Below are 24427 nucleotides of genomic sequence, written 5' to 3' on the forward strand. Positions count from 1 at the left end.
CCTGCTATGAATCCAAGGAACAATCAGCTTGTCCAGGATAAGAGCTTTGCCAGGCCCAGGCAGACTGACTGGTAGATACTAATCTGTAAGCTTCAATCCACAGCCCACAAGAGCATTGACAGCAATGGTTAAATGAAGACAGCCAGCCACAATACTTGCAGGTGACAATGGGAACCCTTCCCCCACCACACACACGTTTTGCACATTGGGAAAGCCAATTTATCTGCAATGACAGTGATCCCGAAGCCTGTATCAAAGGATTAACCCCTTCACTCTTGAGCATCTTCGTACTGATCCTGGTTAATGTGGTTCTATTGAATTTCAGCCTGATATCACCCGCGGAATGGCACGGGCTGTTCCTCTTTTGACTCATAGCGGCTCAGCTGTCTCTCAATGACACAGTGCTGACTGAAGGCTCGTCTCTTCCATGCTGCTTACAGAAGGAATTTCCCTTAGATCCCCCAATTAGTCATGATGCAAAATAAATCATCCATTTCCGAGCCATCAAGAGGATCAAAGCATAAAAGCAGATTTTGCTTGTGAAACCCACAGTGATTGCATTAAAATGGGGGTCTATGAGCCTTTCTTTAGCATTTCTTAATTATGGCTCCAGAGTCATTTTGCACAGATAAATATGCAGCACCTACAAGTACAGATTACACGGTAATCATCATTCGGCATGCAGCATGACACCAACTGCGCAGTATTTTATCACTACAGCGGGGCTTTGGACATTGCAATTGGCTTGATTTGTGTTTCTGCACTCCCCTATCACAGAGTCAAGGGCATCACTGTCTCTGTGAATGTTTCTGAACCCTTTTCAGGGTGACTCCCCTTTGTCCTGCCGTGGGAGATTCACCACTAGCGGGTTCCTTCGGCGATCGACAGGCACCATTCTCCAGGAGCTTTCAGCCCAGAGGTGATGCTCTGATGGTGGGTGATGCCTTTTGAACCTGAGGAGCAATCGATGACCGGCGTTGCCATAGATACAATAAACCCGACGGGCGCGCCCTGGTGACAATAGCCTCATGACGAGGCTGCCCGCGGCCGGGCAGCTGTGCCGTTCCACCGGCGCTGCGGCGCCCGAGCAGCTCTTTTCCGTGCCAGCTGCCCCGGGCCCGCTGCCCGGCTCCCTGCGGGCCCTGCCCGAACCGGCGGGGGACGCCCCGGGCCGCTCCCGTACCGACGCGGCCGGCGAGAACCCGCTCCCCCCCCCCGCTCCCCTCAGCGCCCTCAGCTCCCCTCAGCGCCCCGCCCGCCACGAGCTGCCCCCTCCCGGCCCTCTCGCGATCCCTCATTGGCCAGCAGCGCCCCGGGGAACCACACCCCATCGCCCCCCCCCGCCGTGGATTGGTGAGTGAAGCCGCGGGGAGCCGCGAGGCCACGCCTCCTTCGCTTCTCGCCGCCGTGGATTGGTGAGCGCGGCCGAGGGGCGCGCAGAAGCCACGCCCCCTCCGGCGGTGGCCCGTCCATCTCACTCCCGAGCCCCCCCCGCCTGCCCCCTGCGGGCTCGGTAGCGCATGCGCAGTGTCCGCGCGGCGGCGGGGCGGCCCTGGCTGTTGTTATTGTGGGGCTGGTCTGCGCCGCGCCAAGATGGCGGCCGGGCAGGGGGGCGGCGGCGGCGGCAACGGCGGCGGTAACAACAACAACGGCAATGGAGCGGGGGGGCTGGCGATCCCCGGGCACCTCACTCTGTCCTTCTCGGCGGGGCCGCACTGGGGAGCGGCCACTCTGCCGCAGCCGCACACGGTGCGCAGCCTGGACCGGGCCCTGGAGGAAGCGGGCAGCTCGGGCATCCTCTGCCTTAGCGGGAGGAAGCTGCGCGACTTCCCCGGCAGCGGCTACGACCTCAGCGACACCACGCAAGCAGGTGCGGGGCTGCGGCGGTGAGGGGCGGCCCGGCTGCGAGGGTGATGCGGGGAGGTTGTGGGGGTGACGGCTGCGAGGTTGATGCGGGATGAATGGAGGGAGCGTCTCCACTGTGGTGGCAGTTGGGAAGGGGGTGTCCTGGGGGTGTGCGGGGCCCTGGCAGTGGGGGCGTGCAGCGGAGGGGGGTCCTGTGGTGGCACTTTGGGGGACCCTAGGAGCGGTCTGCTGTGGTGGCACTGGGGGGGGAGGCATGGGGAGGATGCAGGGGAAGGGTCCGCTATGATTGCAGTTGGGGGGGAGTAAGGGGGTGGCACATGGTGGCAGTGGGGAAGGTGTACTGGGAGCGCTGGTGTGGTGTCAGTGGGGAGAAGCCCTAAGGAGCCCCCAGTGTGGTGGCAATGTGGGCCGGGGGGTGGGGGTGGGGGCTGCTGTGTTGGCAGTGGGAAGGAATGGGGCCCTCGCTGTGTGAGGGCGACGAGGGTAGTGGAGAGGCTCCGCGTTTTGGGGGGGGGAATGGGACAGGACAATGAAGGGGTTCCCCTGCATGCAGGGATCGGTGGGGTGCTGTGGGGGATCGCTCCCTCTCTCTGTGCACTGGGGAGGGTTGCTTCTGCTGTGTGTGCTTACGGGAGATGGGAGGGAGCTGTGCGCCAAGGGGACCTTGAGTGTGTTCAGAGGCAGGGGTGCTCCGGAGGAGATGGGGTGCAAGGGGTAGGGCACCCCAGCAGCGTGTGTGTGCAAAGGCAGGGCTCCGCAGGGAGAGGGGCTCGCGCTGAACCCCGGCCGTGTGTGCACACTGGGGAGTGTTGTGGTTGAGTGTGCGTGTGTGCCCTGGGAGCCTTACTGTGCTCCGTGTGGGAGCAGCGAGGAGAGGGGTTCCCGTGCTTGTGCATGGAGGAGAGAGATGCTTTGTGTGCGTGCAAGAGGTTGGGGGGATAGGCACAAGGAATTGGGCATTGCGTTCTCAGTGCCTGTCTATACGTGTCATGAGGATGAGGACGATTCACACCGTGCGTGGAAGAGTGTGCAAGATGAGGGAAGCTGTTCAGTTCTCACTGTGGGAATAAGGGCTCCGTGCTGCGGTTGGTTTAGCCCTTCATGGGTGTCAGATCTCTTGCAGTGAAGCTTTATAGCTTTATCACCTGGGGTATTCTGGTTGGTCCTTCTTCCCAGCTCAGCAGGGAGATGGTCACAAGCGCGGGTGTGAAGGATGTGTGTGCATCCAGCAGTGTGTGATGAGAACTTAATGTATGCACCGTGTTGGTAAACGCTTAGACACCGTGAATGCGAGCCCGGGTTTACCCAAGCTTGCAGGTGAAGCGAGCTTGGAGACATTTTTCTATGCCGTTCCTAGCAAGCAAAACTACATTTTCCATGGGTGTTCAGTTATATTATCTCTGATGTACCCCTGGATTTATTTGCTGCTGGAGTAGCTGCTGAAAATTAATCATTTTGAGTAATGTGCTAGAATGAAATACGGATGAAGGGTCTGGCATCTTTTGTTCACAAGTACCAGTGGTTTTCTGAAATACTGTTTGGGAGAATTAATTCTTTGGTGGTTTTCTGTTTCTGGGCTTTTCTTTCCCCATGGGTTATGAATAGCTGGCTTATTGTTTTGAATATGAGACTGCCCATTGTGGTACCTTATCCATCTCTGACAATCCTGTACTCCTGGTCTATCAAACACTCATTCTCTTGCTCTTTGTTGTGGGCTGCATTAGTGCACAGGGTTAAAAAAAAATAATGTACCCACTCTCTTATAATATATTAGGTTGTGTAGGGGTTGGAATTGGTGACGGGCTGATCTTAAAATCCAATTTCTGTATCCAGTACCGAGCCTGCTAATGATTTGTGGGTTATTAGCTTTTTATCCTGACACATGTGATGCATCCCTATGTGCAATGCAGAACAGGGATAGGTGAAAGTGTGTTAGGTAATATTGTGCTTCCAATAGGAAATAAAAAGAGATTCCATTTTCTTGTAGTACATACTACATTTTCTTGTAGTAGCATAAAAATGTATTCAGCAACATAGTAGATCACTTCTGTGTATAAATATTCAATAACTAAAGCACTGTATATAGGCAATTTATTACTAAAAAGACTTTCTGTGTCCTGAAGCAGGTGTATTGAGAATCCTTATTTTGTGTTTGCTTCTAATTATCCCTCACTGCACTTTGGGTTCTATTTTTGTTGTTTTATTTTGAACCTTATAATATTTGTGTAAAAGCTGTCTGCAGTGATCTCGTCTATCTTTTAGTGTGTAGTAGAGCCCAATCATTGCCCTCAGGGTTGAATTTTTCATGGTGAAAGATGGTGTGAAGGTGTTTCAGGGCAGTCTTTGACAGAAATAGCCATATTGCTGGCTGCTCTGAAAACATCTACTTGAAATAGGTGATGTGCAAGTACTATTGTGTACTAATCCTGTTTTAATGTAGCACTGATTTATTAATTAATCCTATGAAATACAAATTTTACATGCATTTCAAAATATGCTTGTAAACAAGAGATTTGTAGTCTCTGTTTTGACTTGTACTGTAGAATTCTGTTGATGAGCGGGTAAATGGCATTCTGCTGGTGAGTCACAGACATCCTGTACAGAGTAGCAGTGTGGTACAGAGCTTGATGGGGATTAGCAGCTGCCTCAGAGGCAAGGCTCACTCACTTATTGGCATTTTTTTGTAGCAGTTATCATGGTTTCCCATTAAAGTATACCCATGAATAAGGTTCTAGATTTAGGTTCTGGAATGGGAGAAAGGGGCTGGGTCAAGAACCTTTGCTGTGTTTTGCTTTCTGTTCTAACTCTCTGAAATTCAGTTTCATGGGACTTGAAACAAACATTTAAACCAACCTCTCTAACAAATCTGGATGTAAATGATTTCTTTTCTATATCCCAAACCCTTACACAGTAGGATCTACAGTGTCACTGTCAATCCAGAATATTCTGCCGGAATGTCATTAAAACCAGCATCAGAAAGAAAACCACTTCAGCTCCCAGTCAGGTTCAGGTGTGCGTAGGCCAAAGCACAACTGCTGCCCATGTATGAAAATGCCCTGGGATTTTGTCTGTCCGTGTTTTGTGTCTGACTGAAGTAAGAGTTTTCCAGTACATCATCTCCAAATACTGGAGCACATTTTTGGCACCTTGAATTATGTGACAAAAATTATTGTGCAGCTGAAAGCATCATGGTGGCATCTGGGCTTTTAGCTCTGACCTTTTTTGTCATATCTTTCTTTTTTTAACAGTGTATTGTTACTGCAGCTCTTTGGTCAAAAAGCAGCCCCTTATTTTATTCTTTGCCTGATTTTGCCTTTCTGGTTGCTTAAACAGCTGCTGTGAAATGAACTCCTGGGGGAGAAGAATGTAAAAAGAAATGCAGGTCATGAGATACGTAGAGGTGTATCAAGAGGTACATTGACTATTCCAATCATTTTATTAACATGTGTAATGTTCCTCATGCAGCACAAAGCAAAATTACCCCCCTCGGCAGTAAGTAATTGTGTATCTCACATCGGTGTAATCACTGTCTGCTTAGCTGCAGAGTTGTGTGTTTTGTTCTCCTCTTTCCAGAGAGAGGTTGCCACGCTGAACTAAGTCAACCTGTGCCTTTAGCGATTTCCCCTCAGGTTTTGTGAGTGCTCCTTAAAGCATGAACTCTGTAAATATGAAAGGTGTGGGAATAACAGCTCAAGAATCAATTTCTTTGCTCTGGATACATATAGTAGTGCCATCAGGCTTGTTTGTGAGTTTGGCACAGCAAACTGGAGCATCAGTTTTTAATCCAGAGGAAGCCTCTAAGCAATTACAAGTAGTTGAAGGGTTGCCTGTAGATATATTACCTTTGAAATGGCTCCTCTCTGCCACCTGCTACCTTCTTATATAGCTGAGGAGGAGCACCAGTGTATTCCCAGTCTGATTTGAGGATGAGCCCCCTTTCATGACCAGTAACAATCTCAGCACCACAGGCAGAGTTCCCACATGGCGATTCCTGCCTGTGTCTGCTGAGGGGATGGGATGGAGGAGACATGCTCAAGATACGTACCAGAGACCATTGCCCAGCAAGACTTCCATGACTTTGATGGTTTTGCATCGTATTTCTGGCTCTTGTAAAGTACAGAGTAATTTCTGTGATTGTGGATTAAACCCAACAGAACCTATAGCTTAAAACAGTGTGAATTGCATAAAAATGTGAATTTATAATACTTCTGCGTGGATAATATATACTTCTAAAGCAATTAACTATATTCAGGCAGGGTAATGTATTTTTGTTGGTGGTACCAGTGTTGATTAAAGTGCTGGCATTTAACCGAATAGCAACACCAAATCCAATTTTCAGTTTTAAGAAATAACATTCATATAGGGTGTATGTCCTAAATCTAGATTACATTCTAGGAATCAAACATGTTGAAAGCCATGTGGTTCTTAGTACTGACTACTTCAGATTTGAACAAAAAGAGAAACTGAGATGATAGTTTTTTTTTGGGGGGGGGGAGAGAGGGCAGTGTTTATGCTCAGAAATGAATCTGGTGCAAAATCTGAGGGAAAATGAGTTGTGTCTGTTGCTTCCCTGCCAGAGGCTGGTAGTAAGAATACCTGGTGTTACAGGCAACATGGGAAAAGCCTCAGATCAGGGAGCTGAAGTTAAACCACCTGATGATTAGTTTGCCTGCATAAAAGGACTGCATTATAAAGAATACCACTAATATCTAATCATCCTTAAAAACATTTAGAATTCAATCCTGTAATGTTCTCCTACGAGAAATATGCCATGTGTAATTGTTTGACTTTTTGTATTCTCCACCCATCAAAACTAAATTGCCATCACAGTGACTATTTCTGTGCTGTGGAATATAAAAACCTCTGTAATAGTTCTGCTTTTGATGGATCTAAAGAGCTTTTTGTGATACATCTTTACTTGTATTTGAGGAGGGGACAAATGCATTCAGGTCATGAATGGCATTGCAGAGCTTCGTTTGAGAAAGGAAGTGAACTAGCCTTTGCTTTTTCGGACTTTTTTTTTGTGAGCAGCATCTTCTCATTTGACTTGAATCAGCTCCAAAGCAGCTCCACAAAATTCGAGAGTAATTTTACTGCCAGGGGTGGTATTTAATGCTGAAATGTGGCTTTAGCAAAGCGGTAACTGCATTGGGACAGAAGGCTGGAATTCCACTGCAAATGCAGAGGTACTTGATGGATCTTTTTTGTGGTAGGAGTTCTACATATCCGTGTGAGAGGTTTCTGATCCTCTGCTTTGCTGTGGCTGCCCCAACAGCCCGATTCTCATCATTCATCCAGCTGACCTGGGGTTGTTTGTGCTGCTGCGGGAGAATCTGCTGCCAGGTCTGACAGATCCAGTGAAGGCAGAGAGCGCTGTAGGTGCGGAGGGTGGGTGGAAATGAAATAAAAGTCTTGTCTTTTTGCTGGGCAGACATGATTGATTGTCACTAATGTGCTCCCAAGGCTTGAAGGCACCTTGCATCACAGGCCTGTTCGTAGGCTGCTGCCCAGCAGATGTAACTGCACAATGAGCAAATCCCTGACCATCTGTGTACTGAAACAAACATCTACTTCAATTTGTCACTTCACCACTGGTTCAGCAGGTGGAACCAATACGTAGTGGACAGGAACTTGGTACGGTAAAGACTGACCTACAACTAAAGGTTTATGGAAGTACCTGTAAGTAATGAATGCTTTTACATATGATTTCTAAGCTAATAGAAGTGGCTGCAGCCATTCTAAATGCTTCCAGGAGGCTTGGCATGAGCAGGACAGTCAGCAGGAGGCACCAGCAAATAAGAACAGATGCTGAAGTTGAGCAGAGGCCTTTGTGTCTCAGAAGAGCATGTTGTAGCTGTTGCTGGACCCTTTTCACGCTCTGGGCATGGACTGTTCATGTACCCATTTTCTCTAGGGGGATTTTCTGCCTCACTCCTCCTTCCCCTTGCCTTGTTTTCAGTGTTGTTTGTCTTCCAGTAATATAGCTTACTTTCAGAATGTTCCTGCTTAGTTTATCCAGTGCCCAGCAATTTTATCCGCACAAAAAATAAGTCATAGAGTAACACTGCTTACACTTGATTTGGTTTAGCCTTTTGGTTCTCTCTTGTGTCTGTTCAGATTGTAAACTCTTCAGGACAAAAGCCTTGGATGTGTAATAACTGAACATACCGGGACTAACAGAAGCAGCTTTACTTGGGCTTTTGTGCATAATTTAAGTATTCTTATCAAACCCAGTCCTTTCCCTTCCATTACTTTTCTGTGAAAGAGGAAAAAAAAAATGGGTTTTGGTAGCGTTGCAGGCATACCTGAATGGGAGATGTACAGGGCTGGGACAACATAATTTCATAGATCTTGTATTCTGTCTTCTTATTCTTTGAATGTTGTGGTACAAATAATGCCCATAATTTACCCTGGAAGACTGTGAGGTTAAATGGTGTTTGAAGTTTAATGTCTGTCCTTACTTGTGGGTGAAGGTGATAGCGAGTAAAGTCTTAGGCTTGTCTCCAGTGGCTGATACCACTCTTGAAACTCCATCAGGCAGGAAGACATCTCTTTACAGGACGCTGCTCAAGGGGGGAGACTTGGCTTTCTGTTTGAGGTGAGAGAAGACAGGGTATTTGTTTAACAGAAGAGTAGTTGGTAGGATGTGGTCATAAGGTGGCTTTGGAGCATTACACTAAGAACATTTCCGGCCTGTATTTCTGTACCATTGGCAGTACATTGTACTATGTGAGATACAGTTAAATGAGGGAGTTTTTTTTAATACTGTTACAATATGAATGTTAACCATCACAGACTTGAATTATAAGGTGACTGAGTGTTTTTTGGCCATACAAAACTTCTTGTCACCCTGGAATTATCGTAATGCAGGTGCTTCAGCAGTGTTTGAGGCAAGTTTTCGTTTCCAGAATCATCTTCCATCTGACTAATGAAAGAGTAGTAAGATCTTACCCATGTTCTGTGTGTTGATCTCAGATTTGTGTTTAGATTTGGCTGAAAATGAATCTTTGAGGTCAGGTCTGAACGCTTAAGGTTATACATTCATTGACTTCTGTAGGACTGATCAGATAGTTGCTGTTGTGCTTAGATAGTTTTTGGCTTAAACTCAGCTAAAGCATTACTGGCTAGGAAAATTATGTATTGCAAGGTAGAAGGGCAGCTCTGAGGGTGGGAAGGTAGCTCTGGGGTTTGTTGGTGATGTTGGAAACACTTTGAGCAAGCAAAACCCCAACACCAATACAGTGGATCAGCATATTTTAATGAAAGCCAGTATGGCATCAAGATGAAGTTCAAATGTAAACTTCCCGACTAAGCCTTGCGTTTGAAATTCAACCTGGAGCACATGCAACATGTGACTATGAAACTGATTGTACTGGATTGAACAAAAGGCCAGTGTGTTCTAGCAGCATGGCTCTGACAGTAAGCAGTGAGGAATGCTCAGGGAGACGTGCAAAACCAAGGCAAACATGATGTTAATGCTATTTGAGTACCTTACTGCACGCTGCTGTAAGCTGACAGCTTGAGCTGTTTGGTTTTCCTTTTGATCATGCCTTAAATTTATACAAGATACCTTCTCCCTTCTAGTGCTTCCCCTCCAATCTGATTGACTTGCTAATTTTTTTCCTTTTGAACTTTTAGTATGTTGTCTTTTAATCATTGTCTCACAGTCAGTAAAGACTTTATCCTTTCTGTTAAAAGGAAACTAAGCTGCAACCAACATCTTCATAGTTTTATAGTTCCCCTCTTAAATTTAACCTCAGTAATGGTGTACTTCTCCCTTTTACTGTTTCTGCGGAGATAGTGAGTTGGAATACCCTGTGATTCATGAGCAGGCATGGGTAGTGTCTTCTATTTAGTCTTCACAGAACACCCCCAGTTTAGAGTTTTCCAGTCTAAACTGGTTAAGCAGAGAATTCCTATAATCTCACTTCTAGAGGAGTTGTCATCTTACATCATCTGCAGTTCTGAATTTAGCAGCTTCCCTTTGCTGCTTCAGTCTGTTAACCCGTGCTGGGCCATTCTCATTTCCAGTGCCAGCAACAGACTTCCATCTTGACTGAGATGAAGTCTCTCTTGTTTATAGAGGGGTGCTGCATTCCAGAAACTTTCTCCTTTCTTCTTACAGTATTTGCTCAGTCATACATGGGATTCTTAGTCTTCAAAAGGTACCTCACTTGCATAAGCTTCACATCTACATGTTATTTAGCATAACAGCTGAACTCATACTTTTTTTTTTTTTTGCTTGTCGTGAGAAGATTTCTGGAGTAGGAATAATTTTCCAGTTTGGATAAAGAATAGAATGACTTGTTTTCAAAAAGCTGTAAGTACATCTGATATATAGATGTTACGGAAAACTATATACACTTGAATCTTTATCCTCAGAAAGATCTGAGGCCCTGGGGCTATCCTGATACTGTATTGCAATGAGTGAATGAAAAATTGGTTGGAAGAGAAGTCATACTCTCTCCCAACTCTTTATTTACCTTTTTCGTTTTATTATTGACAGAGAATGAAATATAATTTCCTGGTTTAATAGGATTGCTGGATTTCATAATGGAAAAGTGGAATCCTTGCCTGGAGTGTCTGAAGAAATTACTTTCAGGGAAGTGTTTTCAACAGTAACACAGACCAGTTCCACCATATTTGTATATCCCAATGGGAAATTGTCTGGGGTTTATGTGAGGGGACATGAGGGGACCAGAGCCAGACTGGCTGTGGCTGTGGCAATGTGATTTGTGTCAGTCCAGGCTGGAAACCAGAGCTAGTTTTGCGTTGCCTGTGGAGCCCTGGAGTCCTGGTCCACTCCTCGTCCAGAGCAGAGAGCTGCTGCACACTGCAGTTGTCTGGCCACCTCTCGGGTTTATTTCTGCAGAAGCAATGGCAAAGCTCTTTCTGAATGTGTTCTTCCAAGAGACGTGGTTGGGGTATGGCTGGATACATGTGCAGCAGGATTTTCATGGTGCTCTTGAGTCTTTAAGTTCAGATGCAACCTACAGCACCGCTCCTTGGATCAGTGGCAGCAGGGTTGGGATCCTGTCACTTTTGGGGACTAGATCTCTGTAATAGCCTGCAGTTACCTTTCCAGCTGCTGATAAAATCAGGAGGAGCCTTTGAGCTGATTCCTCAGAACAGGATTGTATCAAAGGCTGTGTGTTCATTATGTGGTGGAGAACTGTGCCAGTGGTAGAACCACGTGCATCATCCCTGCATGCAGTTATCCTGCTCTGCCCGGTGTTAGACTAAGAGAGCCTTTGTTTAACCTAAGAAGGGGATTGCAGGAAATTGTTCCATGTGAAAGCTGCAATTTTTCTGTAACGTTTTCGAATTTGCTATGGTGGAAAAGGGAAAACAAACCTTGCCCATCGTGAGAACTTCCTCAGTGTCTGCTAAGCTCTTTAATAAGCTTTTTGCATTTCGTTGGGATGTTCAGTGTCAGGGAGCTTTAGTCCATTTTTCATCTAGGTCACTAAGAATGCAGTCCTGCAGCCTAGGTCTTTCCTTTTCTGCCTCTTGTAGCTAGAGTTTGCACAATTCAGTATCAGCAGTGGATGCCCTGATCTAAAGGAAAGTTCTGGGATAATCTAGCTTAAAAAGTGACACTTGTAGCTAGTTTGCCAGTTCCACTTCATGCACTGAGCTCTCTTTGAGCCTGGTGGTGACTTTGAGCCACTTTCTAGACTGTTGTTTCAGTCTAGTGTACCACAGAATCCCAGACTGGTTTGTGTTGGAAGGGACCTTAAAGCTCCTCCAGCTCCAACCCCTTCCACTAGAGCAGCTTGCTCCAAGCCCCTGTGTCCAACCTGCCCTTGAACACTGCCAGGGATGGGGCAGCCACAGCTTCTCTGGGCACCCTGTGCCAGCGCCTCAGCACCCTCACAGGGAAGAGCTTCTGCCTAAGAGCTCATCTCAGTCTCCCCTCTGGCAGGTTAAAGCCATTCCCCTTGGCCTGTCCCTCCATCCCTTGTCCCAAGCCCCTCTCCAGGTTTCCTGCAGCCCCTTCAGGCACTGGAGCTGCTCTCAGGTCTCCCCTTCAGGAGCCTTCTCTTCTCCAGGCTGACCCAGCCCAGCTCTCTCAGCCTGGCTCCATGGCAGAGCTGCTCCAGCCCTTGCAGCAGCTCCGTGGCCTCCTCTGGCCTCACTCCAGCAGCTCCATGTCCCTCTTGTGCTGCTGCCCCAGAGCTGGATCAGGGCTGCGGGGGGTTCTCCCCAGAGCACAGCAGAGGGGCAGAATCCCCTCCCTGAGCTGCTGCTCATGCTCTGGGGGTGCAGTCCCGCGCATGGGGGGGGTTCTTGCCTCAAGTGCACACTGACTGGTCATGATGAACAGTGCAGAATAAATGATACAGTTGTTCCAATGATAATATGATAGGAGTTAAGCAGACATGCACATGTTAAAAACTGAGACGTACAGCCTGAAATAGCAGTACGTCTGTCTTGCTTCTCTTTTAAAAGAGTTTGTTCAGCGTTCTGTGAAACCACATCCTTTTGAGACATCTTGGGCTGGGAATGAGAGTTGCTTTCAAAAAAGTGGAGTACATCTCGAGTAGGTATCTCCTTCTTCCAAGACAGTTTCATGGACTTGTTATAGCCCAGGTTTTGGTAGTTAACTGAGAATTGCCAGGGTTCTTGGGTTATATCCTACTTGAATTTTCTGGATGTTTTAGAGATTTCATGTAGGCAGAAACGCTGTGGGTTTGTGGCATGCTGGCTGTCAGATCTTCTGCATGCATGTTTGCAGAAGGCAGTCGTGCATTGTCAAACTAGCTCTAGTTCAAGTGTTATGTTTTCATTGTCAGTAATGCCTCTTCTTTCCCCTTTTAGGCCAGGCTAAACTGCATCTTTATTTTTATAGGTAACTGCACTCAGCACTGGGATTTGTGACTTTATTCTCCTTTTAGCCCACTTACAAATGTGTAACTAGAGAATGTCTCATTGCTGTGCTTGCAATAAAGATCTGCAGTTCTTAAGCAAATAAATACATAAGGGTGTTTTGCAAACTTGGCTTTAGCCTTGCAGATATTTTATCCAATGAGATTAGATTGTAATGTAGCTGCCAAACAGGAAAAATCAAGTTTCCTGGCTTGTACCTGAATTTACTCTTGTGCCCAGGATTGTAGGGGGAAATTGCTGAAGAGTTGCACAGAACAAAGACCACTAGAGGAGGGACTGTCATCACTGGTACTCAGTTGGGTTTTAAATGTTCTTAATGATGTAGGGGGTAACACGTTTTTGACTGCCTGTCATTTTCCCTGTTTTCTGTTCTAATTGCATATCAAACAATAGTCTTGAGTATTTTAGGGCCTTTCTTGTGTATTAATCATATGCAGTAGCATCTGGTCAAACTGAATTATTTTACACTTCTTGCAACACCTTAATTTTTAGGAGCATGACAAGAATAGTGGAGGGTACTTTTATCTCCTCTTCCTGCAGGGACATTTTTGACTGAAACAGGATTGTTTTCTTTTGCTTCTAGATCTTTCAAAGAACAGATTCACTGAAATCCCTCCTGATGTCTGGCTGTTTGCACCACTGGAAACTTTAAATTTGTATCACAACTGCATCAAATCCATTCCAGAATCTATTAAAAACCTGCAAATGCTTACCTACCTTAACATTAGGTGAGTAATGCTGTTTAGTTTTGGGCTTTGTGTAACTTATCTCATTGGAGAGGTGGCATTCAACATTGAGGGTCCTTGTGCTCTCAGTTTTGCTCAGATAGATAAATATTTGCTGCTGTTTGCCTTGGTTTTGGTGGGTTTTGGGTCAGCAGTTGTTGCTTCCTTTGACTGCATTGGGAAATCTCAGTCAGTAAATGATGGTAGCTGAGGATGAGGAGAATTTATGCAGTTTTCTTTGATCTTAACGTTCTGCAGACAGTGTTTAGGAAGCAGCTGTCGTAATGTGCTGTTCTCAGGAGGGTGGATGTCTCTGGCCAGAAGGCCCTCCTCACTTTGCACATTATTTACTTCCGTTGCTGTTCTTAAACTTGGAAAACATATCATTGGATCTTCTCAAAAGAGCAGAAGATGAATATGAGCTGAAAGAACCCTCCCAAAATGAGCAGAGACCCTGCTGTCTGCGGTAGTCCATTTCTTGTATTGACTGTATCAGGTCCTAGACAGTCCTTTCAGGTGAGGGTTATTGAACATGGGAGGTTTGGTTCCAGAATTGATTTTGAAAAAAACCCTGAAAGCTTGTGAATTTATTCTGGAAAAGAAAAAGGTAAAAAGGCAAAACCAGACACAAATCCTGGAATCCTGGGTTGGGAGCGACCTCAGGGATCATCTGGGCAAGCTTTCTTGGCAAAGCATGACCCTGATTAGATGGCCCAACACCCTGTGCAGCCAAATCTTGACAGTGGGCTTAAAGACCAACTGTGTCTTGAAATCTGCAAGTATTAGTACTTAGTGATCGAAGAGTCACAGTCTGTTCTGTGATGGTTCTAAAGAGAATAATACGAGAAAACTAAAACCTTTTCTGAAAGGAACTGGACGTCACTTTCTTCCCAGAGCAGCAACAGTCCATTTCTCTTTAGATGGTGCTGAATACGGTTCTTCTTACAGAAATACAGCAGCAAGCAGTTCTGACTGGGTGTTACGTGGTTCAGGAGTTAACTCTTCCAATCATCATCTGCCACACTGTGCTTTGTCTCCAGTTTTGTGCTGATGTCTCAGGCCTCTTTTCACAGTGCATGGATGTATGGACTGGAGGAGTTGAAGAACAGGCTAAAATACTGGCTTATGAGTTGAAATACATTGTTCCAGAAGAAAACCATATGATCTCAAATTCTAATTTTGGATTCACATGACTGTAGAAGTGTATTGTGCAATTCGTAGTCAAGCAGGCAGCTCTTTAAAAACCAACCCCCTGAACCAGCAGAGGCCCAGAGGAAACTGAACTGTTGCAGAGAACGACGGTTCCGTTGCCTTCATTGTATAATCAATCACAAAAAAGTTTACTTCGTGGTTTTGCTTCTCATGCTGTCTAACCAAAAGAGCCTGTCATATCTACCTGAAATACAACGTACAAAGAGACTTACCACATACCTACACCCAGAACTTGTTTGCGTTGTTCACTTAGAAAGAACAGAATAAATACAGAGCTCTGCCCAGATTCCAATTACTTTCTTTTGATGCTGTTAAACTTGCAGCCCTTCTTTGAAGCTGAAGCATCAAGACATGAATTTATTTTTGTTGGCTTTGCAGCTCTCCAAGCTGTAGTCATGGAGAAGAATAATGTAAAAAGCTTTTGCATACAAAAACAGTGCTCTGAAAAATATAAACCAGTGAATCTTTGGGGGGTTTCTTAATATAGTGTCAACACAGATGTCAGCACTTAGATGGGGGGTTTTATGGCTTTTTTCTCTTCAAACTAGAACTGACTCTCCACAGTTCTACTTAAAGCAACAGCATTTACTGATTTATATATTTACTTTTATGTCTGAAAGGAATTGCTTTCATACCTCACCTGAACAAGCTGGTTTTCCAGTGGCTTTTTTAAGTGTCCCAGTAGCTCTGTAGAAGAATTGGCTATGTTTCTGGCAGTGGCAGTCTGCAGTTGGTAGTTTTTCCAGTATGGATGTAAATCAAAGTGTCAGTAACTGTTTATTTCTTGTGTGCAAAGCAGACGTATGTGCGTGCAGGTGGAAAATGACGCATATTTTATTTTTATTGGAATTTACCTTTCAGACTGTTGCTCAAGCAAAGTAGTAACTAGATGTTGAGGGCTTTTTGTGGTGGCTCAGGAGTGATGTGACCACATGACATGAGGAGTAGTGGCCTTGTCTCGAGTTCTGGTTTGCTGAGAGCATGACTTTATATTGGTAGAGTGTTGGATCAGGTGCTCCTGCTGAAGGTATGGGAAAGCAGCATAACAGCAGACATCAAACATAATTCCTTGTAACACATTTCTCTGTACACTTTAGTGTTGAATTGAGTTCTAGTACGTACTCAGCAAATGAGGACCTAAAATTCACATATCTGAGAGAATTTTTATCTGGTAAGGAATTCATGATGGAGATTGTAGCTTAAAGTTAGATGAAGTGGGAATAAGGGGAGATTATCTTCTGGACTAGGAGGAAAGTTGTACAATGGGCATTTCAGACTCCGTGTCATGCATACAGAGATTCTAACCTAGCCTTGTGTCTGAATTTTTCTTACTTTCAAGTCGAAATCTTTTATCAACGTTGCCAAAATACCTGTTTGATCTTCCCCTGAAAGTTCTGGTTGTCAGTAACAATAAGCTGGTCTCCATTCCAGAAGAAATTGGGAAGTTGAGAGATCTCATGGAGTTGGTAAGTGCAATTGTGAACCATTCTATTGAGTAACCTGAAATGAGAAGCTGTTTGTTCACCTTGTAATAAAAGAGAAATGAATAATCCTGTAAATGTAGAACTTCAAAATTTAAATTCAGTCCCTGCTTTTTCTTAGTGTTGGAGCTGCAGTTCCAGGTGTACTCTGCTGGACGGTTTCACAAATGGGGTTAAGCACAAACCAGTATGTTGGGTTAACTAAAGCTTAAGGGGTTCATAAATGAAAGAATCTGAAGCACAGTTTTACTGGAGTCCCTCACTTGTGTGTTAAAAAGGGTGAATTTTCCTATTTACCTTCTTCACAGTAATCATCATTCTCTTCATTTTTGGTATGTGTCCCATTCCCCCCTTCTGCTGTTCCTTTATGTTGGTTGGGGTGACTAGAAGGATGTGTGATATTCACAGTTTAGGTGTCTGTACAAACTGATTTTATCCTATGGCGTACTAAATTTGTGCTTTAGCCTCCATAACTTTCTCTTTGTCTCTTCCTATTCTGGGCTTTTCTGATCATTACTCTGTGTTAAGCTCATGTTTTGGAGAACTCTGCACAATTATTCACCAACCTGGTGCTTGCACTGTGCCTGATTTCTTATTTATGTGTATTTCTTTGGCCATTGCAAGCAGTGTGCATCCTGTTTCCAGGGTAACTGTGTATACCCTGGAGATTTCATTTAACATGACCTAATTTACAAGTAGTATGAGATTATTGTAGAATCCCAGAGTGGTTTGGGTTGGAAGGGACCTTAAAGCTCCTCCAGTTCCAATCCCTGCCACAGGCAGGGACCCCTTCCACTGGAGCAGCTTGCTCCAAGCCCCTGTGTCCAACCTGGCCTTGAACACTGCCAGGGATGGGGCAGCCACAGCTTCTCTGGGCACCCTGTGCCAGCGCCTCAGCACCTTCTTTATACTCTCTCCACTGTCAGAGGATTTTAATGTACCACTGCTAGTTTTAAAGGAAGTGTGTGTTTTAGGGAGGGAATCCCATCTGAACCTTGACGTGGACAGAGAAGCAGTTGATCTCCAGCAGCTTGGACTTTGGGACATTCACCTATGTGTAGATATCGTGGTTGCCAAAAGCAGATGAGCCTAAGCAGAAGCTCTAGGAGCATGTAGTGGAGGAGGAGGCTGGATGTGGTTGGTTAAGGCCTGGTTTCTATGTACTGACTCAGCTCGCCTTAAAATTATCTCTGTCATTGTTATCTCATCTAGGAAACTAGTCTCTGAAGCAAATTTCATTGAATTGAAAATAAAAAGAGGTTAGAAATGGTCTTCCATCACTGTGATTCTCGACTCAGTCTGGACTACATAGATGTTAAATTAGGCTCAGAAATAGCTGTAGTCTGTGTTCATTTGGTGCAGCTCTGTCACCATCTAGTGCTTGTCAGATAGCTGGTGAGCCTGCTGTTGCTCTTTGTCAGTCTTTAGTTGCATGGGTTGGTTCAAGGTGTTTTTAGGAAAAAGAATCTTCCCAGGAAGAGCAGAATGCAAACCATCTGCCAGCCATGGCACAGGGAGCTGTTAACTGGCGTGGGAGCTACACCAGCAACTCCAGAATCCTGGGCTTCAATCTGAAAACCCATCTTTCATCACTCATTGGTTTAATTGTTTGAATTGAGTTCTTGACGCTTGAGTGAGCAAGAATGAGCAAGATGTGTTGTGGTACTACTAACCTTTGTGGAACAAAGATAAAAGACTTGGGGGTTTTATAGTATGCTTTATAGTAGTTTTGATAACAGTTTTCCTTTTGTTTCATTTCATTTAAGATGTTCAGTTAATTTATTACTATATTTCTCAGGATATTAGCTGCAATGAGCTGCAGGTTCTTCCCCAGCAGATAGGAAAACTGCAGTCACTTAGAGAATTAAACATAAGAAGAAATAATCTCCATATGTTGCCAGATGGTAAGCTGCTCCTCTTCATTTCTTTGATGTAGGTAAATTAGTGTTAAGAAGATCTCTGATTCTGTTTCTGTTTGTCTCCCCCAATGCAGAATTAGGAGACCTTCCCTTGGTAAAGCTGGATTTTTCCTGTAATAAAATTACAGAAATCCCAATTTGTTACAGAAAGTTACGGCACTTACAAGTTATAGTTTTGGATAACAATCCAATGCAGATACCACCAGCACAGGTTAGTATTAAAGCATTTGAGCTCAGAAATTTGCAGTAGAGCTTAAGAAAGAAGCAGCTGTTCTAAGTTAGAGCAATCAGGTTTTCATTTTTTAGCTTTATGTCTCCCAGTGGGAAGTTGTGGGTACAAACTCAGTGTAGGAAGTATTCGCTGGGGTGCAGTTTCAAGAGATGTGCTGTATAATTAACATCTCTTTTGTTCATTTGTTTCCCAACAGATCTGTTTAAAGGGTAAAGTACATATATTTAAATTCCTCAGCATTCAGGCGTGCCTCAGAATAGATAAAAAACCAGATTCTTTGGATCTTCCATCGTTAGGTAAACGAATCCCCTCCCAGCCACTGACAGACAGGTGAGTGGTGCTGTGTTTGTTTTATTTCACTGCAGCATTTGCTATGAAGTGATCTGTTTATTACAGATAATAGCTGTAATTTCGGTACTTCAACTCTTCTTTATTTAGGAGTCATAGTATTTATCTTTCAAGGTTGTGTTACTGGAAGCTTTATTGGCTCATCCAATAGCACTGAGAAATTGCTAAAATACTTGCTTATGACTTGCAAATCAGAACAAAGATGTATTTTCCATTTATTGATTGGAAATCTCAGCTATTTATTTCCCAAACAGATTATAGCAAAGCCAGATGAAAAGTTCCCATAAATGTTCTGAATATAGAGTTAGTGTGGTGGATAGAAAATCTGCCTCCCACATATATATAAATACATTAAGGGAAACAGGCTTAAACATCAGTGAAATACAGTGGCTTTTTTTATTGGATTGGATGAGGTCAAAAAGTGCAGAATATTTCATTTGCCTTCTGTATTGAGCACATCTTGGGTAATGCAGTGGGTGTGCCTTTGTGTTCTCTGTCAGTTTGGTTAGCTGTTGGAAACCATGGGGAGCAGCACTTTCCTTGCAAACTGCATTTTAAGAAAATGGGCAACTTGTGCCTCTCTGTGTTCAAAGCTGAGGGGAAGAGGGAAGTTGTGAAGGAAGCCTACACAGAATCATCTGAACCATCAGAGTTAGTCCATGGTCGTGATCTCAGGCAGCTGTGCAACAGGGAATCAGTCCACAGTGTCTGTATATGGCTTCTGAATCGTAGCATCCCAGCCTGGTTTGTGTTGGAAGGGACCTTAAAGCTCCTCCAGCTCCAGCCCCTGCCACGAGCAGGGACACCTTCCACTAGAGCAGCTTGCTCCAAGCCCCTGTGTCCAGCCTGGCCTTGAACACTGCCAGGGATGGGGCAGCCACAGCTTCTCTGGGCACCCTGTGCCAGCGCCTCAGCACCCTCACAGGGAAGAGCTTCTGCCCAAGAGCTCATCTCAGTCTACCTTCTGGCAGGTGGAAGCCATTCCCCCTTATTCTCTGCTCGTGGAGCATTGAGCAAAAATTGTATTGGCTGCTGTTGATGAGTATAGAGAATGTGTTTATTAAAGCATGTTCTTTTGAAACTAGTTTCTGTCATTCTTTGTGTGTTTATGTGTGGTTTTTTTTCTTAATGTAGCATGGAGGACTTTTATCCCAATAAAAATCATGGACCAGACTCTGGCATCGGAAGCGATAATGGGGATAAAAGGTTGTCCACAACAGAAGTGAGTGGTTCTTAGTCTTGAATTTGTGAAATTTTGGTTGGTTTGTTTCCTCTCTTTCTCCCTCCTTAGTGTAACAAGGGTCAAAGTAGTTGGAGGCTGTAAGTAAGACAGTACCCAAGGACTTTCCTTAGCCCACTGACCAGGGTGGGTTGGACCTCATTGTTCAAAGTACTGTGTTTCAGTATTAGATTATGTACTGAGTAGTTGCGTGTTATTGCCCAAACTATGATTCATTTAAAGCTCCTTCCCACCTCTTCCCAAAAAACCACCCCCAGAGACATCTCACCTGACATGTTCGTCCTGGGAGCTCTGACTCCTGATAGGGTCAGTTGCACTAGAATTGATGAGTTCTTCAGCAAATCATGTAATGGTTTACTAAGTTCTGTATTAAATGTGACTGTCTTTGCAGCCTTCGGATGATGATACAATCAGCCTCCACTCCCAGGTATCGGAATCAACGAGGGAACAGACATTAAGGAATGACAATCATGCAATAGGAAGTAAACTCGATCCGCAGAAAGGTAATACCTGTTGTGCATGTGTCAGTTTAGGTCACAGAAATACTTCTGGTTTGATAATGCAATACAAGAACATTGCATAAAAGGGTAGGATCATGTGTTAGTGCTGTGTTTTCATCCTTACAGAAAGCAATGTAATAATCACACATAGACAAGGCCAGAAAGAAAATAACATGATTTTTAGCTTTAGGAGAAAGGATTTCATTGTTTTATCTGACCTTCTTCATAAGTCATTATCTCTCTGAGGAATCAAACTTGGTTGAGAGAGCTGTTTAATATTATCTTTTCCATTCTTCATCAATCTTCACTAGACCAGGAGGTGTACGACTACATTGATCCCAACACCGAAGAGGGAGCTGTTCCTGAGCAAGGAGATGTACACACTGGACCACTGCTGTCTTATATTAAGGTAGCATAGTGTGACAAGAAACACTGCTCAGCATCCTTGCTTTTCTTTTCATTCAAGTCTGACTTTATTCTTCATTCTGTGCAAGGAACGGGGAAAACAGCCTGAGAAATCCCAGAAAATAGAACAGAATGAGGACTGGGGTGATGAGAAAAGGTAAACCTTCTTTATAATCTTCTTTAGGAAGCTTTTACTGACCGTGGGAGGTGAGGGTGGTTTTGGTTTCTGGTTGGGCCAAGAGTATCCTGGGGTGCACTGGGAGGCGTGTGGCAGGAGGTTGGTCCTGATGATCTCCAGAGGTCCCTTCCAACCTAATGATTCTGTTTTAAGCTCATTGCATATGAAGGAAAGGAACCTCATAGGGAACACAGAGTGCTCCTTGGACAGAAAATAAGCATGCTGTTGGTGGTTCTCAGTTGTCCAATAATGCAGCCATTTCTGTGTCTGGCTTCACTGAAGTCAGGCAAGTCACTGACATTTAATGTTTCAGACTGCAGAAAGAACAGCTGCTGGCTGAAGATGATGATGAACTCAAAGAAGTGACTGACTTGAGAAAAATAGCAGCTCAGTTACTGCAGCAAGAACAAAAACACAGGTATTGCAGTATTAGGATAACTTGGGTTACAATGAATTTATTCTTTAACGTGCCTTATGCCCAAAAGCTCCCGACACCTCATCATTTTGAGAACATTTTTGTCCAGCTGTTACAGTGACAGATGCTTTCAAGATACCTGTCCTGTGTTTCTTGTTCTAAACCTGTTGTCTAGGGAAGCAGGGATATACCTTCAATGGAGAAGGAAGAGATGAATGTGAAAGTCTCACATTCATGTTGCTGTAGAACAGATGAAAGAAATGAAGAAGTTAACTGTGTAAAATGGAGAGAAGAAATCCCTGGAGTTGTGGGATGTGGACAGGCCAGGGAGGAGGTTCTGCACTGCTGGTTTTCTTGTGAGGTAGTTGAAACGCACATGAAGCCCTTAGAGAAGTTTGTATCCTTCTAGTGTGAATTGCACAGCTTTAAAAATTACTTAAGTCAATAGCAGCAGGGGGATAGACAGGTTTTAGATAGATTTTACTTGTAACTGCATGCAGTGTATTTAAAAATTGCTTGTTCACACTGGGAAGGGAAAAATAACAATGAAATCTTGATACGTTCTTATTACCAAAGAGTATTGCAACGAAGACAAAGAATGCCAGTTTTTCTCATATTAATTTATTAATTGAAATAGAATAAGTGTGTTTTCTTCTGTTAGATTTTATGATGGTTATTTATATTGCACGTGTTTTATTAGTTATAGTATTTCCTGGTTATCTGCTAACTTGAAATAGCAAGCCACTCCTCTTCTGAAGTACTGTAATTTAACTTCTAGTCGCCATAGTTGTATCTTAATGCAGTGATCTTGCTAATAGTTCTGCTTTGCTCTTGAATTATTCAGACATGCAGTCGTAGTTAAGTTTTACTTCTCAGTTTAGCATTTATTGGAGTTTGCTTGTGTATCTTTAAGTACAATAGGGCAAAATGACCTCTGCTACAAAATCTATCCCTGATTCTGCATCCCTGCCTTTGTGAATTTGTAACTTCTTGCCATAAACATCAGTAAGAATAATACTTTGAATTTTAGTGAAGCTGCTTCAGTGTGTGTGAAAAATGTGTTCAGTCTGAGTGAACAGAAGTGAGTGTTGTGACATAACTTCTTACTAATCCTGTTTCTGTTCAGTGTGGTTTGGTTTGCTTTTAATATTATGCAGTCTCTTTCCTTTTGCTTGCTCTGCTAATGACTTCCCTGTCCTCTCCCGTCAACCTGTCCTGCTTCCTTCTTCCGTCTGTGGCTTTGGTGTACATGAACTGTGAATACAGACGAAGGCCATTAAGCTATAGAACTTCATTCAGTGAAAAGCTCTTCCAGAGGACAAGGGCGGCAGGACGTGCATCAAGGTATAAAGTGTTTGTAGAGCTTCAGATTGCCACAGTTAAAATGGCCACAAAAGGAGCAGTTTTGGCCGTTTTCTTGAACAAAACCAGAATAAAGGGGTTGGCTAAGTTAGCCTGAGCTATTTTGCCATCAAAAATGGATGGCAATGCGTTTATTGTTCTTTGAGCTGAAATACTATTTAAGGATAATATTTAATTAGGCAGCTCTCCAAAGAGCATTTAAGTGAGTCCAAACCTAAAAGCAAAATTTCCTGTACCTTTGGCATGCTTCCTCTTCAGTTATTTTGGTTCTTTAATATACAGTACCTCAAATGTGGAACTCCAGGCAAAAGTGCTTGGGGTTATATATGTATTATTCATTATTTTGATTGAATAGATTTTGGTTTAAAAGTGCCAATATACTTTGATCACAGTTCTGCACATGAAGTCAGTGTCAGTGTGTAATATTGCCTCCAAGAATGCAGAATTACGTATTCTAGTTTCTGTCCAACATGACACTTCCTTGAAAACACTTAATTGTAAGTGGTACTGAGTGGTTTTGTTACCTTTAACACTTCAAACATCCATAATAGTAACTCATAATCTTCTTCCTGTTTGTTCTTCAGTTGTTCTGAATCTGTATGTAAGTTTAGGCTTCACTGTTTACCATTTAGAAATATGGAATTTCCATTGGTTCATTTCTGTATTAGACTTTTCACTTAGTGCTTCACATGTGTTTTTTCCATTTTCCATTTTGCCCTGCATTTCCTTTGCACTTTCAGTGTTTCTTATTCTGCTACTTTCTTACCTGCTCCTGTTGACTGACTTCTTGTGCTCAATCTGTGTATGGTTTCTTGTCTGCTTTAGGTTGATCTTCTGTCATCTGACCTTGGTGAACAGTGGGTCCTTTTGTCTTGAGGGCAGTGTAACTTTACAGAGGTGTGAGATCACCTCAAATAGTATATAGTTAAAGAGGAGACTTCATTTTGGTTTGAAATACTAAGTTTTACTTAAAATTCAGGACTTGAAATATTTCAAGAAATGGAAACAGTATTGTTTATTTCAGTGGACGCAGGATTGGGCTTGGATTTCATGTGTCCACACAGTTTAATCTGATGGAAAATATCTCCTTTATATTCAAAACTGTTTTTCACAGGAAGTGTTACGCAGTGAAAGTAAACCCTTTTTTCTTAGAATACATGTAAATTACAAAGCTGTTGGAAAAATGTGTGTCTCTTCTTCTTTCCAGGCTTCTTAATCATTCAGTTTCAGTAAGCACAAGGAACAGGCCAAAGCAGCCAGTGGAATCTGAGAAATGGTATTGATATACTTTAATGTGTCACAGCTTTCAGGAGTTGATCAGTTTCTGTATGTACTCTGTGTCGCTGCTGCCATCTTCTGTCGTAGCTCGAGATGAAACAGAAGCTGCCCAACTAATCTGGTTTGGAGCTTCTTTCATCCAGATCAGACAAAATAGTAACCAAATCCTGTTCTTTGGAGCCTTTAGGCAGTGATGTAATCTATAAACTAATTATGGCTCTGATTGTGACAGCGGTTCAGGCAACTGAAACATCACTGAACGAATCTTTAGACATGCAGTTCCATTGCAGACGGTCATAGCTCCCCTAGGCAGCAGTCCCATGCAGGTGGGTTAGTTCCTGTGTTACACAAAGTGGTGCTGTAGCTGGCCTTAGGC

General features: G+C 43.9%; 1 protein-coding gene across 4 annotated transcripts in view; it reads left to right on the forward strand.

The window, feature by feature from the left end:
- The first annotated feature begins 1500 nt into the window (after nt 1-1500).
- Nucleotides 1501-24427, forward strand: part of LRCH2 (leucine rich repeats and calponin homology domain containing 2) — a 36499-nt gene continuing 13572 nt past the window's right edge. For 2 of the 4 annotated variants that reach the window (XM_061446262.1, XM_061446263.1), the window contains exons 1-13: nt 1501-1870; nt 13340-13484; nt 16033-16159; nt 17973-18078; nt 18168-18304; nt 18522-18655; nt 19808-19895; nt 20305-20416; nt 20725-20822; nt 20908-20975; nt 21310-21414; nt 22678-22755; nt 23981-24049. In XM_061446262.1, the coding sequence (XP_061302246.1) occupies nt 1594-1870; nt 13340-13484; nt 16033-16159; nt 17973-18078; nt 18168-18304; nt 18522-18655; nt 19808-19895; nt 20305-20416; nt 20725-20822; nt 20908-20975; nt 21310-21414; nt 22678-22755; nt 23981-24049 (1544 nt within the window). In that variant the 5' untranslated portion in view covers nt 1501-1593. The remainder of the gene's footprint in view (nt 1871-13339; nt 13485-16032; nt 16160-17972; nt 18079-18167; nt 18305-18521; nt 18656-19807; nt 19896-20304; nt 20417-20724; nt 20823-20907; nt 20976-21309; nt 21415-22677; nt 22756-23980; nt 24050-24427) is intronic. The other 2 variants (XM_061446264.1, XM_061446265.1) reach the window with 1 other exon arrangement.

Source organism: Pezoporus flaviventris, unplaced genomic scaffold (genome assembly GCF_033815535.1).
Source record: "Pezoporus flaviventris isolate CSIRO_AGI_PZ_B2104156 unplaced genomic scaffold, CSIRO_AGI_Pfla_v1 ptg000005l, whole genome shotgun sequence".
Classification (NCBI taxonomy): domain Eukaryota; kingdom Metazoa; phylum Chordata; class Aves; order Psittaciformes; family Psittacidae; genus Pezoporus; species Pezoporus flaviventris.